The 15,045-nt window shown below is 45.2% G+C and overlaps 1 protein-coding gene across 2 annotated transcripts in view; it reads right to left on the bottom strand.

Annotated features, from left to right (window-relative positions):
- Positions 1–15,045, bottom strand: part of Slc41a2 (solute carrier family 41 member 2) — a 73,073-nt gene that overhangs the window by 19,744 nt on the left and 38,284 nt on the right. For both annotated transcript variants that reach the window (XM_038315000.1, XM_038315002.1), the window contains exons 6-8: positions 14,154–14,300; positions 6,481–6,628; positions 4,368–4,447 (exon numbers count right to left, since the gene is read on the bottom strand). In XM_038315000.1, coding sequence (XP_038170928.1) covers positions 4,368–4,447; positions 6,481–6,628; positions 14,154–14,300 — 375 coding nt within the window. The remainder of the gene's footprint in view (positions 1–4,367; positions 4,448–6,480; positions 6,629–14,153; positions 14,301–15,045) is intronic.

Raw genomic sequence — 15,045 nt, 5'->3', positions numbered from 1 at the left:
TGGCCCTCGCCTTGCAGATGCGCTGCAGCGATTGCGTCTGGATGCAGGAGGGTCTGGATGGGGTGGGGGGTCTGGAGGAACGGTCAGTGCAAAAGAGAACCAGAGCACGGTGTGAAAGTGGGGTGCCTGGAGAGAGATCACAAGCCACTCAACAAGGGGGACCTCATTGTGGGTGGGGAGGTGGGGTGAGCCTGAGAGGCAGAGTGTTGGGTGGACCGGGCCCGGTGGCCAGTGTGTTGGGCTAAGTAACTGATGCTTCATTCTCCAGGAAACAGAAAGGGAACTCTGTTCTTAGGGCGATGGGCACAGTCTGGTTTGTGAGGAAGATGATGATGACGATTATATCTTATTATTTACTTTGTCTGTCTGTGTGTGACAGGTACATGCTATGACACGCCTGAAAGACTCAGAGGCCCACTTGTGGGAGTTGTTTCTCTCCTTCCACCTTGTGGATCCCAGGGATTGTACTGTCTTGGTGGCGAGTGCCTTACCTCCGCTGAGACACCTCACCAGCCAAGATTATTTTTGATAGCAAATAAATCGCAGGATAGGGTTGGAGAGATGGCTCAGCCCTTAATAGCACTGGCTGCTCTCCCAGAGGTCCTGAGTTCAATTCCCAGCAACCACATGGTGGCTCACAACCATCTGATCTGGTGGCTTCTTCTGGTGTGCAGGCACACATGCAGGTAGAACACTGTATACATAACAAATAAATCTTTTTTTAAAAAGGTGGCAGGATAAATGGAATGAGTGAAGGACCAGCCAGAGAAGTAATTTATGGAGATCTACTTGGGAAACTACTGACCAAATGTCGGGATAAAAAGGCAAAGCATCCTTCCTCTACAGCCTTCCTTCCTTCCTTCCCCAGTGAAGCCCCCTCTCCCTGGAAGGCAGCTGGCCATGCCAGCCTGGGAATCAGGTGGGCGATCTTCACTCCCCTTCCCGTCCTTCAGTTCCAATCCCCCATCTCATGTCCAGTAGGCACAGCCGTATCTGATGGGGATTGCGGATGTCATAAGGCCAGCACAGCTGTTTGGCAAAGATCCAGCAAAGCAGACCTGCATGATGGCCTTCACCTCCCCCTCTCGCCTCCCCCTCTCGCATACTTGACAGACTTTCTTCTGAATCATTTACACCTTCTCCCAGGAATGCTGTCCCTAAACTTCCCCAGTCCTGAGCAAACTATTCCTCCCCTCCCTGCTTTAGGGAGATTATCCTTATCTACTTGAAGGTCTTCCTCACGCCTTGGAGGCTGTGAAACACGTAAAGAAGCCAGAGTTCTCTTTACGGGACTGTGAGACATTTTTGAAACATCTTTCCCTGTATTTACTCAGGAACGAGACAACCAAAACAAAGTGAACTTGAAAAGGTCAACCAGATTCCGTGGGCTGGAGGAACAGGCCACAGATCAGATACAAGTCTTTCCACTGTACACTCAGGCAATCACGCGGTTTACACAGCAATGAAGTTAGATTAGCTGAAGTTACTTCTGTCCGACACAGAGACTTATGTTGATGGGCAAAGAATGATGTAGGAAGACAATGAAAGTGTTCTATAAAGATATAAAATACAAACATTGTATTATGCCAGAATTTGATTAATAACTGCAGCAGCTTTGGCCTGAGGATATTTCTTGGGCACTCTGACTGTTACTTAAGAATAAACTGTTTGGGACATGGCAGTGTGCCCGGGATGGCTTGAAGATTGTTTTGGTCAAATGTCCTTGTAGCCACAAAAAGCAACCGGCCTGAGAACGACTTGTCGTATGCCTCTAGATTCTTAAAAATTGGATTATGTGGTTAATGAGTAAAAATGATAACTCTGTTCATCAATGATGTCAAAACTTGAGGGAAAATGATTGGAAATGATAACTCTGTTCTGTCACAGTTTATTAATTGATGGGCAAGAGGAAACACGTGTCCAAAGACAAAAACGACATGTTCTCTGTTTTAGAACAACATGAACGTAGCCCTACTTACTGAATTCTGTACAAACAGAGGAGCGCTCTGGCTGCACGATTCTCCCGACCACCACGGCCTGGCTCACATCCTTCCCTCACCAGCTCCTTACGTCCCCTGCGGGGACCCGCCCACCGTCCACCGTCGGGATGGCCACCGGCACCCAGTCCTAGAGCAGAGCTCCTATAGGGCCCATCTTCCCTCTCTTCCTCCATTCCCTCTGCAGATCCTCATGGCAGACACAGCTTTCTTCCCTCCTGTGGACCCTCTCAGCCCTGTTCCCTTCTAGCCCATCACCATACCTTCCTTTGAGCTCCCCAATACCTAGCAACAAGTTCTAACTGGGTCCCCCAGTAGACACACCCGGCAGGGACTCAGAAGCATCCCTACCAAGCCATCCACAGCCTCCACATGGTCCTAAGGTCACAAAAAGGCAACAGAAACTGCGGAACAGAAAACCACGCCAAAAAGACAAGACCGGGTATCAACACCAAGAATTACAATCATAAAAATAGCTGGAGCAAAAACCAAGGACTTAAAAATAGCCATTTAAATTCAAGGGTCTTAAAGAAGTTGTGAATAAATACATTAGTGAAGTCTGTAAAAATGCAAACAGAGTAGAGATGGAAATAGTTTTAAGATGTGAGGGTAGAAATAGAATCTCTAAGGAAAGCCAAAACTGAGATTTGGGAAGTCAAATAGGATCCTCAGAGGCCTTAGAGCCTCACCAACTGAACGCCAAGAGCCAGAAGAGAGAATCTCAGGCACTGAAGACAAGATAGAAGATGGGTATCTCAGTTAAGGAAAATGTTAAATTAAAAAAACAAATCCAGACATAAAAGATCCAGGGAATCCGGGACACAATGAAAAGACCAAATTTAAGAATAATATGAAGGAAGAGAATAAGAAATCCAGGCATTTTCAACAAAAATCATAGAAGGAAATTTCCCTAACTATCAAAGTACAAGAAGGTGACAAAACACTATAAAGAGAATGGGAAAGAAAAGAAAGTTCCTTTACCACATAATCATCAAAACACTAAACATAAAGAACAAAGAAAGAATATTCAAGGCTGCAAGGGAAAAAGGCCAAGTAACACCTGAAGGCAGACCCACTAGAATCATACCGACTTCCCAGTGGAGACGCTGAAAGCTGGAAGGTCCTGGAAGGATGTGCTGCAGACTCTAAGACCATGGACACCAGACCACAATACTAAACCTGGAAAACTGACTATGTTCCCGTGGATGCCCCACATCAAATTAGAAGTGATAAGTTTGTTAAAAAGAAAAAAAGAAAAAGAACATGAAGGTTGGGGTGGGGGACCCAGAGGGGACCTGGGAGTAGTTAGGGGCAGGAGTAGGGACTGAATATGATCAAAACTGTGATGTTCTTAAAGAATTGATACAATATTTAGAAAGGAAATAGATAGTGGGCAGAGGGTTTTAAGGACGGATGCCAGGAGGGGAATGGTGGCACCAGACAGCTGGGAGAGAGATCTGTGTGGGAAAAGTCTTTGACATTCTAAAGGTAGACAAAAATTACAACGTTCAGTAGAAATTTTAGATCTAAAATTAGACTTCTGCAGAACATGTCATTATATAAATTTTTATGTAAATATAGAAAGTCAATTCTTTGCGTGTGGGGGTGGGGCGTTTAGAGACAGGGTTTCTCTGTAACAGCCCTGGCTGTCCTGGAACTGACTTTGTAGACCAAACTGGCCCTGAACTCACAGATATCCATCTGCCTCTGCCTCTCAAGGGATTAAAAGAGTATGCCACCATGCCCAGAAATAAAAAGTTAATTATGCCAAGTAGAATTACTTTTTAAATTATGTCGATCTAGTCTATACTAAAGCTCAACTTCATGCTCACCAGAAGAGGTGAATTAAATTGTCTTATTAAGTGTGCTTCATACAAAATCATACTATTTTAACATGATTCTTTAATGTATGTATTTTACATATTTAATATAAGGATTATAATTTCCATTGTAAAGGCAAGAAAATGATGAGGCCAGGTTTTCATGTGTCAGTGGAGTGGCAGCTCTTAGTGAGTGGACTGAACTTAGCCAAGAGCTAAATCTGGCTAATTCTGCTTCTTCTACGATAACCAACAAAAGCAAACACAAGACCAGCGGTTCAGCCAAAGAGGGAAGGACAACTCAGAACTGGAGTACTGCATTCTGTCACACTGGCCTTACACGTCAGGAGCGCCTGTCTAACCAGCATGTAACAAACACGACCGAGAAACAGCTCTTTTCCAAACAGGGTTCTACGTCCTGAGACCAGGGAAGAGGTTTCCACTCTAAGTTACACCTGAGTTTGAAGGAAGAAGAAACGGATGGAGGAGGGAGACATGTGGGTTCCTAAGGGCGACGCCATCGTGAGGCAGTACCTTCCGGCTTGCTCACCGTTGATAACTGGTGTGTAAACGACAATCCCAACCAAGTTTGGGTCGGATACAGTCGTGTCCAGAATAAGGCCCCCGATGCTGAAAGAAAGAAAGCCACGTATCAGGGAAGAAGAATGGAAAAGAGTCTCAAGCTGCTCTGACATTCAGACACTCCCACCCTGCATAGTACAATGTTAATACAACATAAAATTCAGGCCAAAAGAAGAATGTTCAAAGTAGAAATCAATGTTATCAGTAAAAAAACTGGAAATAAACATGGCCGTGGAGGCAAGAGAGGAGTTCAGGGTGAGGAACTGGCTATTTAAGCACAAAGTCCTGAGTTTAAAGCCTATATAATATCTGGGTGTGGGAAGGGGGGGCCTGTAATTTCTGCAATGGGAGGCAGACACAGAAGGAACTCAGGGGCTCACTAGCCATGCCAACCAGCCAATCAGTGATCGCCAGGTTCAGTGAGTGCCTGTCTCAAAAACTAAGACAGACAACAAATACAGGGTGTGGCAGACGAAGACACCCTGAATCCGGTGTTGACTTCTGCCTCCACAGATGCACACCTGGGCACAAACAGCACATACCCAGTCTACACACACTAAAGCAATAATAATAAATACCACAACCAACAGCACACACCCAGTCTACAGACACTAAAGCAATAATAAATACCATAACCAACAGGTAAAATGTGAGTGCATTAGTTTTTGTTTTTGTTTGTTTTACATATCTTGCCCCCACTCCCTTTAGGGAACAGGATCTTGCTATGTAGTCCAGGTGGCCCTGAACTTATAGCAATCCTCCTGTCTCAGCTTCCCAAGTGCTGGGACAATAGGCATGTGTCACAATTCCCAGGTTACAGTTTGTTAACTTCACTAACCTACCAAGAACGCCCTATAAGGCGTTGTCAACTACTTCAAGGCTTAAAACAACGGGACAAATGGTCCCTTCATATTCTTCTGCACAGAGTATCTTTTGTTTTGTTTTGTTTGAGACAGGGTCTCACTATATAGGCCTAGGCTGGCCTGGAGCTTGCTAGTAGACCAGGCTAGCCTCAAACCCCTAGAAACCCACTGTCTCAGCCCCCTAAGTGCTGGATCACAATATCTTTTCATCATGCCATCTACTACTTTTGCGATTTAAGAGCTAGTTCGTAAACAGCGTCTTTCCATCTTTAAGGCAAGCAGGCATTGGAGGGGTGTTTCTAAAACTAGGTGGATTACAATTGCATGACCAGAGGGCTGTAGCGATGGAAAGAGCTGAGCTTGAGAAGTCTGGGAAATGAGATGGGGTTTTAATAGAACAAGTGGCAAACCACACGCTTTCAGTATCTCGGTGGAACGTGGAGGCTTGTTTAAGCCTTTATTAACTGTTCACCTTCAGTCTGTGGTTCATTTACCATAAGACACAGCCAGAACCATCACCCATAGTCACCTGCTGCCTAAATCTTCCAGGGATTGCAATCTACCTACAGCAAAACGATCCACACACTGTCGTAGGACAGGCAGTTCAAACAGCAGACCGAAAGTTCTGGCACCCTCTGACCGTGGTTCTTAGCCCCACCCAGACCCGCTGTGCAATAGGGATTAGTTCGGTTTCCACCGTAACTTCTTTGCTGCTAAGTGGCATGCACAGATGCTGGTTCTCATCTGCGGTAGATGAGGATGTAATCTCACAGTTCCCACAAATGCCAGCCCATGGGGAGCCTTCTTCATACATCCAAACCCGTGAGGTCACCATCAATCAACTCCACAAAGCTGTTTTCTAATTCTTAGAGACATCTTCCTCCCACACTCGGGAAAGCCAGTGTCGTGAGCAGAGGCACGGCTGTCACCCTCTACCTCCTCGTAAGGGTCTCCCGTGCTGAATTCTGATCTCCATATTACCCAAATCCAAAGCTCTTGCAAGATTCTTAGTTTACCACATTTTACAGGATGTTCTTACTCTTTCCCAGATGACTTTCATCATCCAATGCAGACTGAACATCTTTCCACAGCAGCAGAAATGTAACAGTGTTATTCTGAGTCACGAATACCCCATTCTGCAACCCCGCTGGGATTCATCTAAGTGATGTCTCACTGCTAACCCATGGTGGCGCTCCCGCCCCCACCGCCAGCACTCACCTGCTTATGACCATGGCTGTTATGACGGGCTCCCAGCCAGAGTGGAGCACAGTCCTGGTAGCTGGGTGTTTGGCAGCTATTATAACCCAGATAGGTGTCAGAGCCAAGAAAAAGGCACAAACTAATGGAGAAATGTAATAATATGTCTCTAGAATAAAGAAAAGGAGACATTTCAACCTTCCTCTTTCCAACAGAAAATCTAAATACTGAAAGAAGCATTTTTATCAGGTTTATTATTAAACATATTAAGTGTCTAACATTTTCTATATATCCAAGATTTAGAACAATAAATAAAACTCAGTGCCAAGAATGGTGGCCCATTTCCCCTAAGCCAGCAGTCAGGAGGCTGGAGATGGGGAACCACACATTTAAGGCCAGCCTGTGCTACACAGATGCTCTTTTAAACTATCAGCTCATATAACCTAAAGAACAGCATTAATGTCCCAAACAGTCATTATGAGATAACAACACAGCCTACACAAGAAGAGCAAGGACACCAGGATGGACAACCAACATCAGTGGCCAACTTGATAGCTGCCAAGGCCTTGCTGCGCTTCTCTGCGGCGCATGTCTGGGTCACAGCTGTTCATCCGGCCTCTCTTTGCCGCCTCCTTACCGATGGCAGGCTTGGCTGCCCAGCATTTCACAGGCATGATTCATGCCGTTTCTAAACAAAATTTTGCATGAGTTTTCAGAAATGACTGAAAGGCGTGTGTGTATGTGTGTGTGTGTGCGTATGTGTGAACTATCTTCCAACACCAGACAAAAGACGCTGCAAGATCAAAGACAAGTTGCCTCGGCTTTCTTCCTAAAGGCCCAGAGAGTGAGGCTGGGGAGACACAAGTCCACAGGACAGAGCAGGGGAGGAAACTAGCAGAGGAGGAGCTTGGGAAGTGAATGCTGAGCATGCCTGTGCAGGGTGAACGCTGTTAACGTGGGCCACTAAAGCAGAAAACCCTAACAGAACCCGCAGACACAGAACTGTGAAGAACCCAACAGCAGAGGAGAGGCCCCTTGAGCCCTGAGAGCCACACGCAGAGAGCTGAGAAAAGGCCATCTGGGGAGGAGGACACTGGCCTTGCAACGAGGTCTGCTCTACACTTCCCCAGCATAACTTTGAAGCAGGCCTCACAGATCTCAAGCTAAGCCACAGTCAGCAGCCCATATAATGAAGTCCAGCGCTGCATATGGAAAACAGAACTGAACACTGAACGGCCCTGTGCCCCCCGGTGCTCAGCAGCCAACCAAGCTTGGAATATTTGGTGGCATGAAAATCTCTGCGACATCTTACACTAGGTCACTTTTCTCATCATTTTTTTCAAGCACCTAAAGTAATTTTTACGAGTCTAGCAAACTAAATGTATAAATAAGGTGATTTGCTTGGTGCACATATAATCACAAGTTCAAGGCCAGCCTAGGCCACAAAACGACACCACCAAAGAAAGCAGGCTGGCAAGAAGGTGCAGAGCAAACGGCAAGCCTGACACATAAACTGGATCCTGAGCCAACTCGGAGGAGAGAATAAAAGCTCCACATGTGTACTGTGGCACACACACACAGAGACACACAGACACACACACAGACACAGACACACACACAGACACACACACACACACACACACACACACACACTTCTTTAAAAAGGAAAATGAAAGGACTAGAGAAATGGCTTGGGGTTTAAGAGCACTGGCTGCTCTTCCAGAGGACTGAGGTTTAATTCCCAGCACCCACATGGTGACTCATAACCATCTGGAACTCCAGATCTAGGGGATCAATTCCCTCTTCCAGCCAGTCTCCATAGGCATGTCACACATGGGTCCTCAGTCCTCCTATTCACTGGTAAAGACACCTGAGTACAATTCTCTCTCTCGAGAGAAGCCCACAGTTATGCCTCAGGTAGATATTGTCCTTGTCTTGCGTGCTTTCTCTCCCCAAAGCCAAGCTTAAACCTACATGAAAACCTTTTCTTGATAAGCTCCAACTCTGCTGAAACAGCCAACTACCACTGTGTAGAGATATCCCAGCTGCTGGTGCAGTGACGACTCTTGACAGCTTTTAAAGACTCCTGTGTATGTAACAGTTGCCCTATGATTGGACGCGGACTTTGCATTCCCCTGCAAACCACACAAAAGCGCATCACAACCACATAAACCAGAGCTCACACAAACCACAGTCGGCCTTCTCTTTCCATCTGATCTTTCTTGCCCCGTCTTTCTGTTCTTACTTTTCTGAAGTGTTACTAATCCCAAGAACTCTGTACTGAGCCAAGATACCCTACGCCATTTCACTAATCCCGAGTCCTCGTGCAGAGGATGCTTTTGCTACAGTCAATCATATTCTTAGGCAGTCACATGCCAAAGTCATTGGAGGGCCACTTGAATAAATTCTAATCTTATTAGCTACATCATTTTCAAAAGGAATAATGCACTTTGTAAGACAGTATTTATTCAATATCTATTATGTATATGGCACCAAGAGTACTACATTAATCCCAGCACTCGGGAGGCAGAGGCAGGCAGATCTCTGTGAGTTCGAGACCAGCCTGGTCTACAAGAGCTAGTTCCAGGACAGGCTCTAAAGCCACAGAGAAACCCTGTCTCGAAAAAAAAACCAAAAAAAAAAAAAAAGAGTACTACAAAAAATAAGTAAATAAAAAACCACGGTATTGTCAAGAATTCTGTATTTCAAACAGAAAGGTACAGTCACTGGTAGTACTCTAATTATTGCCTAATCCACTGATGTCCTGCAGTGAACTAAATAGGCTTTAAAAAGTGGGGGAGAGGAATATTGTATTTAGACAGAAAGTGTAATCACTGACCAAACACAAAGTCATGAAGGCCACCTCAATAAAGTGTTATAGCAATTCAGATAAGCACAGCTAGATAAGCATGTATGTATGCATGCATGTATGCATGCATGTATGTATGTATGCATGTATATGCATGTATGAATGATGGATGGATGGATGGATGGATGGAAGGATGGATGGATAGAAGGATGGATGGATGGATGGATGGATGGGCAGGCAGATTGACTGACAGGGTCTCATAATGAAACATGGTTGGCCTAGAGCTTGCCATGTAGCCCAGGCTGGATTTGAACCCAAGGTCCTCTTGCCCCAGCTTTCCCAATGTTTGGATTACAGGCACATCTCTAGCTCACATAAATCTTGACTGACATAAAGTGCAACTGAGTTCTGCATTGTTGATCCACATCCTGAAACCTTTTTAGTAGTTTTAAAACCCTTTTGGTGGAATCCTCGTTTTTCTGAAGCATACATAGGACCATGTCATCTACAGATAGGGATAACTAACCCTTCCTTGGCCTCCCTTGATCCCTTTGTTTTTATTGCTAGTCAGTACCTCTAGTGTGGTGCTGAGCAGAAGTGAGAGTGGACGCTCTTGCCCTGCATCACCACAGAGGCTCTGTTTCTCTCACGTACTTTAAACTGTTGGTTTTCCGAGGCTGCATCAGCTCTGTCCAGCAGAGTTCCTGGCCGGTAATTTCCTCCAGGTCTCTGGCTTTGCTATCACACTGAGACGCTGACCTCATGAAACAAGCCTGGATGCATTCTGTCGGGATGCTTCCTGGAAGCATTGCTTTCTGGGGTTGAGCTTTTCAGCATTTATTTGTGTGTGTATTTGGGTTGTTGAGATAAGGTCTACTTTAGCCCAGGCTGGCTTCACACTCATGCAGACCTGTTTTCTTTTTAGTTACTGCTCCAGCCTACTTGCTTCACCAAGTCTTCTATTTCTTCCCGACTCAATTTCATGGGCGTATGCTTATAGAAGTGTATCCACTCCCCAGAGGCTAGGGTTTCAGCATGTAATTCTTCCTAACAGCCTCTGGGATCCTTTCCATTCTGGGGTACCGACTACGATGTCTGTGCTTTACTTTCTGGTCTTACTTAGAGTCTTTTCTCTTCTCGGTCTAAACTAAGACGGCTGTCAGTCTTTTTCATTTAAGAAAAACCAACCCTTCATCTTGCTGGTTTGCCCCGCAGCTTTCCTGCTTGGCTGAACGACGCTTGTCCTTACTTCAACTCCGGCAGAACTTGGGTTTAGTGTGTTCTTTTCCCAGTTTCCTGCCGAGTAGCCTTAGGACGCTTGCGTCTTCTATAACAGCTGAGCTGTGAGCGTCCTCCTTAGAGCTGCCTGTGCGGCATCCCCGGGGTTTTGGAACATGGTTTCCATTCTCATCTGGCTTAAGATGTTTCCATTTGATTTCTTTGAGCCACCGCTAGTTTGGGGTGTACCACTGAATTTCTATATATTTACATGGTTTCCACTTTTCCTAGGCCACTACTTCCTAGTTTCACTCCAACCTGGTGTCAATAAACATGACACGATTCCTAAACTTGTTAGGATTTGTTACATGGCTTAATATGGGGCCTATTCTAGGAAATGACCTATGTGCATGAGAAGAATGTACACCATGCGGCCGTCGAGGGGACCGTTACGTAGACTGTCAGGCTGGTGTGAACAAGTGTCTACTTCAAGTCTTGCATTTCTTTACTGTACTTCCGTCCAGATGAGCTGCCCATTGTCGAAAGTGAGGTCCTGAAATCCCCACTGTGTGTATTGTCTTCTACTCCTCTTCCAACCCATTAATAACTTTCCTACATTTGGGAGCTCTGACATTGGGTATATACATATTTACAACTGCTGTGTCCTCTTCATGAACTGACCCCGTGGAACTTTCCCTGTGTCGGATTCTTTGAGCCACGGAGTTTGTAGCCTTTCTAGCCAAAGCTTACAGCTACCAAAAAGATCCTCCTGTCTTCTCTAAACACTGCTTAGTGTTTCCAGGGTAGTACAGGAATTAATGGGGTTTCCAAGGACCAGGCTTCTCAGCAAGATGAACGGGATCTTAGAATTGAAACGTTAGAACTGAAACTTGTAATCTTTGTATTCAGAATGAAAAGGCCACGTGCCTAACCGCTGATCTTCTGAGGCCCCCTAGTGCTCAGGATGCAGACACTTTGGCAATAGAAACACAATGACATTTCAGAACACCTGTAAGCTGTTAAATTAACTGCAGAATTAACCAGTAGCCCGTTTAAAAAGAAAATCCCTTGGGGGCATCAATTACACAGATGAAATGAAAAGGGTCTGAAACACTGCAAAGCCAACTTTCAGAATATCCTAAACAATACTTAATAGTACTGCTTTCTACGGTTATGGGGACTGCATTTTCTGACTCCTCACCCCAGTACCAGGGCGGCACAGTGCAAGGTCTCGGGGTCGACCCTCAGCCCCACAGAACAGCAAAACCAAACAAACAAAACAAACCAAACCAATGTCGGATTGCTGGTTCACACCTATAATCCCAATACTCAGGGAGTCGAGGCAGGATGAGTTGGAGGGCCAGTCTCAGATACACAGAGGCCCTACCAAGACCCAGCGTTAACCTGGCACCACGTCAACACTCAAAATATTGCAAGCTTTGGATGACAACACATGAGGATCATAGCCTTTGTTGTTTTATCTGCGAGTATGCGTGCACACCAGGTGCATCCCTGGGACACAAGGAGACCAGACGAGGCCATCAGATCACCCGTGACCGGAATCACAGGCGGCTGTGCTGTCTTATGACATGTTACAGCTGCCATGTGGGTGCTGGGATTACAGGCATGCACCGCCACACATACCCAGTTAATCTGTAGCATTTCTATTCTCTTAATACTGCTGAGAAGAAATCTTCATCTTCTTGTAGATGTGTGTGTGTGTGTGTGTGTCCCTTTTCTCTGATCGCCTCCTCAAAGCAGGAGAAACTTTAATTTCAAAAGTTAGTCAAAGGGGCACCAAGAGCCTTGCTCGGGTTCTTACTGGCCTCCTATTGATGAGTCTTGAGACAGGGTCTCATAACCAGGCCCCAGATCCTCAATACTCCTTCCTCAGCTACCCTGCTGGGATGATGAGTACACATTCCCACGCCTGGCCAGACAACCTCCCTTCTCCAGTACAGTGAACAGCCTGGCCCTCAGGGTAAGGAGGACAAGTTGCTCAGAAGGCTGCCTGTGGCTTGGGTGGTGAGTTTAGCGGAGTGAGAGAATGAAACACCACATTCTCTGAGGCCAGATATAAGCTAACATTTACTCCTTGGGTCTAATTTGTGTCTAAATTGCATGATAATTCAGAGAAGGAAAAAAAAGGAATCAATATATTATCCCAGCAACAAAAATTAGACAAGACTTAGGGTTAATTCTTTAATAACAACTCCCCTTTTCTGCACTTCCTGTGAGAGGAGAGGGAACTGAGCACTCCCGAGCAACCGTCACTGTACCCCGAAGAGCGACAGAGCCACAGCCAATGAGAGCCCAGTGACAGTTTATGACACTCACCAACTATTGTCTCATGCACTGGTTCAGGCAGTGCATCTCTTTCTTCAAGTGAGGAAAGATGTATCTGAGCACACAGGGTCTGTCTGTGCCACCCATCAAACCAAAGCCAAGGCAGTGTCCCATACTACATAAGGCCTTCCATGCTGCTGCCGGAGTCATACGGAGCTACTGCATTGGATAGGTTAAAGCCTATCCGGTTCAAAAGTACATCTGAAGTTCCTCTTCAAACTTCAAAATCGTACCATAAAGCTGAATAAAACCCACAGCAATCTGTGAATAAATATTTGCCTTGGGATTGCCTTGTAAATAGTTTTATTATAGTAAAGTTGTGCTTTTGTTAAACTGGAAATCTGACGTATGTGCACGCACACGCACGCACACACACACAAACTTGACATGTAAATAAAAACAGAACTAACGTTCTGCCTTTAACCCTCGCCCACAGATCAGGCTCACTCCCACTGGCTGTGGGCCCAGAACACGTTATTCCCGCTAGAACAGCTCCCTGGACTCTGCACATTTCCCGCCATGACTCATCAGGAACACGCACGAGATGACTCGAACTTTACCTCGTAGTCAGCTAATTTTCAGACGTGTCTTTTTGTTTTGTCTCTAATTGTCTGGAAGCTATTTATTAGCATAGGGTTTTGATGTGGGAAAAATAACTCATTGGTAAATAGGAAGGAAGGAGGGTAGGAAGGAAGGAAATACAAACACCAAAACAACATGATAACTCTGTATTCTCACATTCAAAACACTTAACTAAACAGTGTAGTGTGATTCCTACCTGGCTATCCAATGAGAAGAAAGCACAGAACCCATGGAGTACGACAGGACTGTATTAAACTACAATAGTAGCAACGTGTAAAGCTGGGGGCATATGTAACGTCTATGACCCTCCAGCTTCCTGTCTGAAACTTAAAAGAATACCTAGGTGTTGTATAGCACACACCTGTAACCAAATACTTGGGAGGTGGAATTGGGAGGCAGAAATAGGATCGGGAGTTGAAGGTGAGCAAATTTGTCCACATAGCAAATCTGAGGATATCCTGGGACCACATGAATTAGCTGCCTCAAGAAAGAAGGGTGGGAGTGGGGCAGAAAGGGAAAAAAGAATTTACGGAGGATAAACATTTTCTCAAGAGTTCTGAACTCAGTAAGAGAAAAAAGCATACGAGAGCCACAGCACATAATAAATGTACAAGCTACAGTGTTCTAGTCAATTCCATCACTAGTTCTAACAGATGAAGGTCACCATGTGTTCATGACATTCTACAACATCGCTTTCTAATGACTGAATAATTCCACGTTTAGCTTCAAGTCAGCTTACCCAGGCAGGAGTACAAACCCTGACTTATCCACGCTAATATGGCGAGAGTTATCAGATCACCAAAACTAGCAGCGATGGGTGTGGCCACGTTGTCAGGGTTTATGCCTGTCTTCTTTGAGCCAACGATAACTCCGACCATTATTATTCCTAGGACAAAGAACGCTTGTTACTCTTGAGGCTGACTCAGGAAATCCATTCCCCAAACGCTGAAATACCCAGCACAGAGAAACAGCACACCGGTTCTGGCTGGAATGCTCAAATAAACTGACAGAGCAAACAAAATCCCCTTTGGCAAAACCTCCAGCAAACTGCAAGAGATCCCAGAAGATATCTTCGGCTCAATGTGGCATTTACTGTAAAATTACAGCAAAAACTAAAATTCTGAATTTAATGAGGCATATGCTTTAAATGTAATACATATATATATATATATATATATATTTATAACCACAGATTTTTATTTTAACCCGTGAGGAATGAAAACACTAGAGGGAGGAATCCTACTTATATGCACAGAAACAAAACACACACCCATACATGGTAACTACAGTGACATGTTGAACCCCGGAGTTTAGAGCAGGAACCCCGTGTCAGAGTGGCTCTCGGAAGACGGTGTGTGCAGGGGTTCAGAGCACTTACTAACAAAAAAACATTAAGAAAAAAAGGGGAAATGGCAAGAATGGGTCTAAAAACTGATGCTCTTTGATGGCTGGATTGCTCAACCATTAAGTGCAGACTGGCTGTTCTTGCTCCCACATGGTAACTTACAACCATCGGGACCAGGTTTCTGGGGATACTCCTCCTTATAGCCTCCAAGAGCACAGGCACGCACGTGTTGCATGTACATACATGAAGGCAAGACATCCATACACATACAATAAAAATAACTAAA

This window comes from Arvicola amphibius, chromosome 17 (genome assembly GCF_903992535.2).
Source record: "Arvicola amphibius chromosome 17, mArvAmp1.2, whole genome shotgun sequence".
Lineage (NCBI taxonomy): Eukaryota > Metazoa > Chordata > Mammalia > Rodentia > Cricetidae > Arvicola > Arvicola amphibius.
This window is presented reverse-complemented; position numbering and strand designations above follow the sequence as displayed.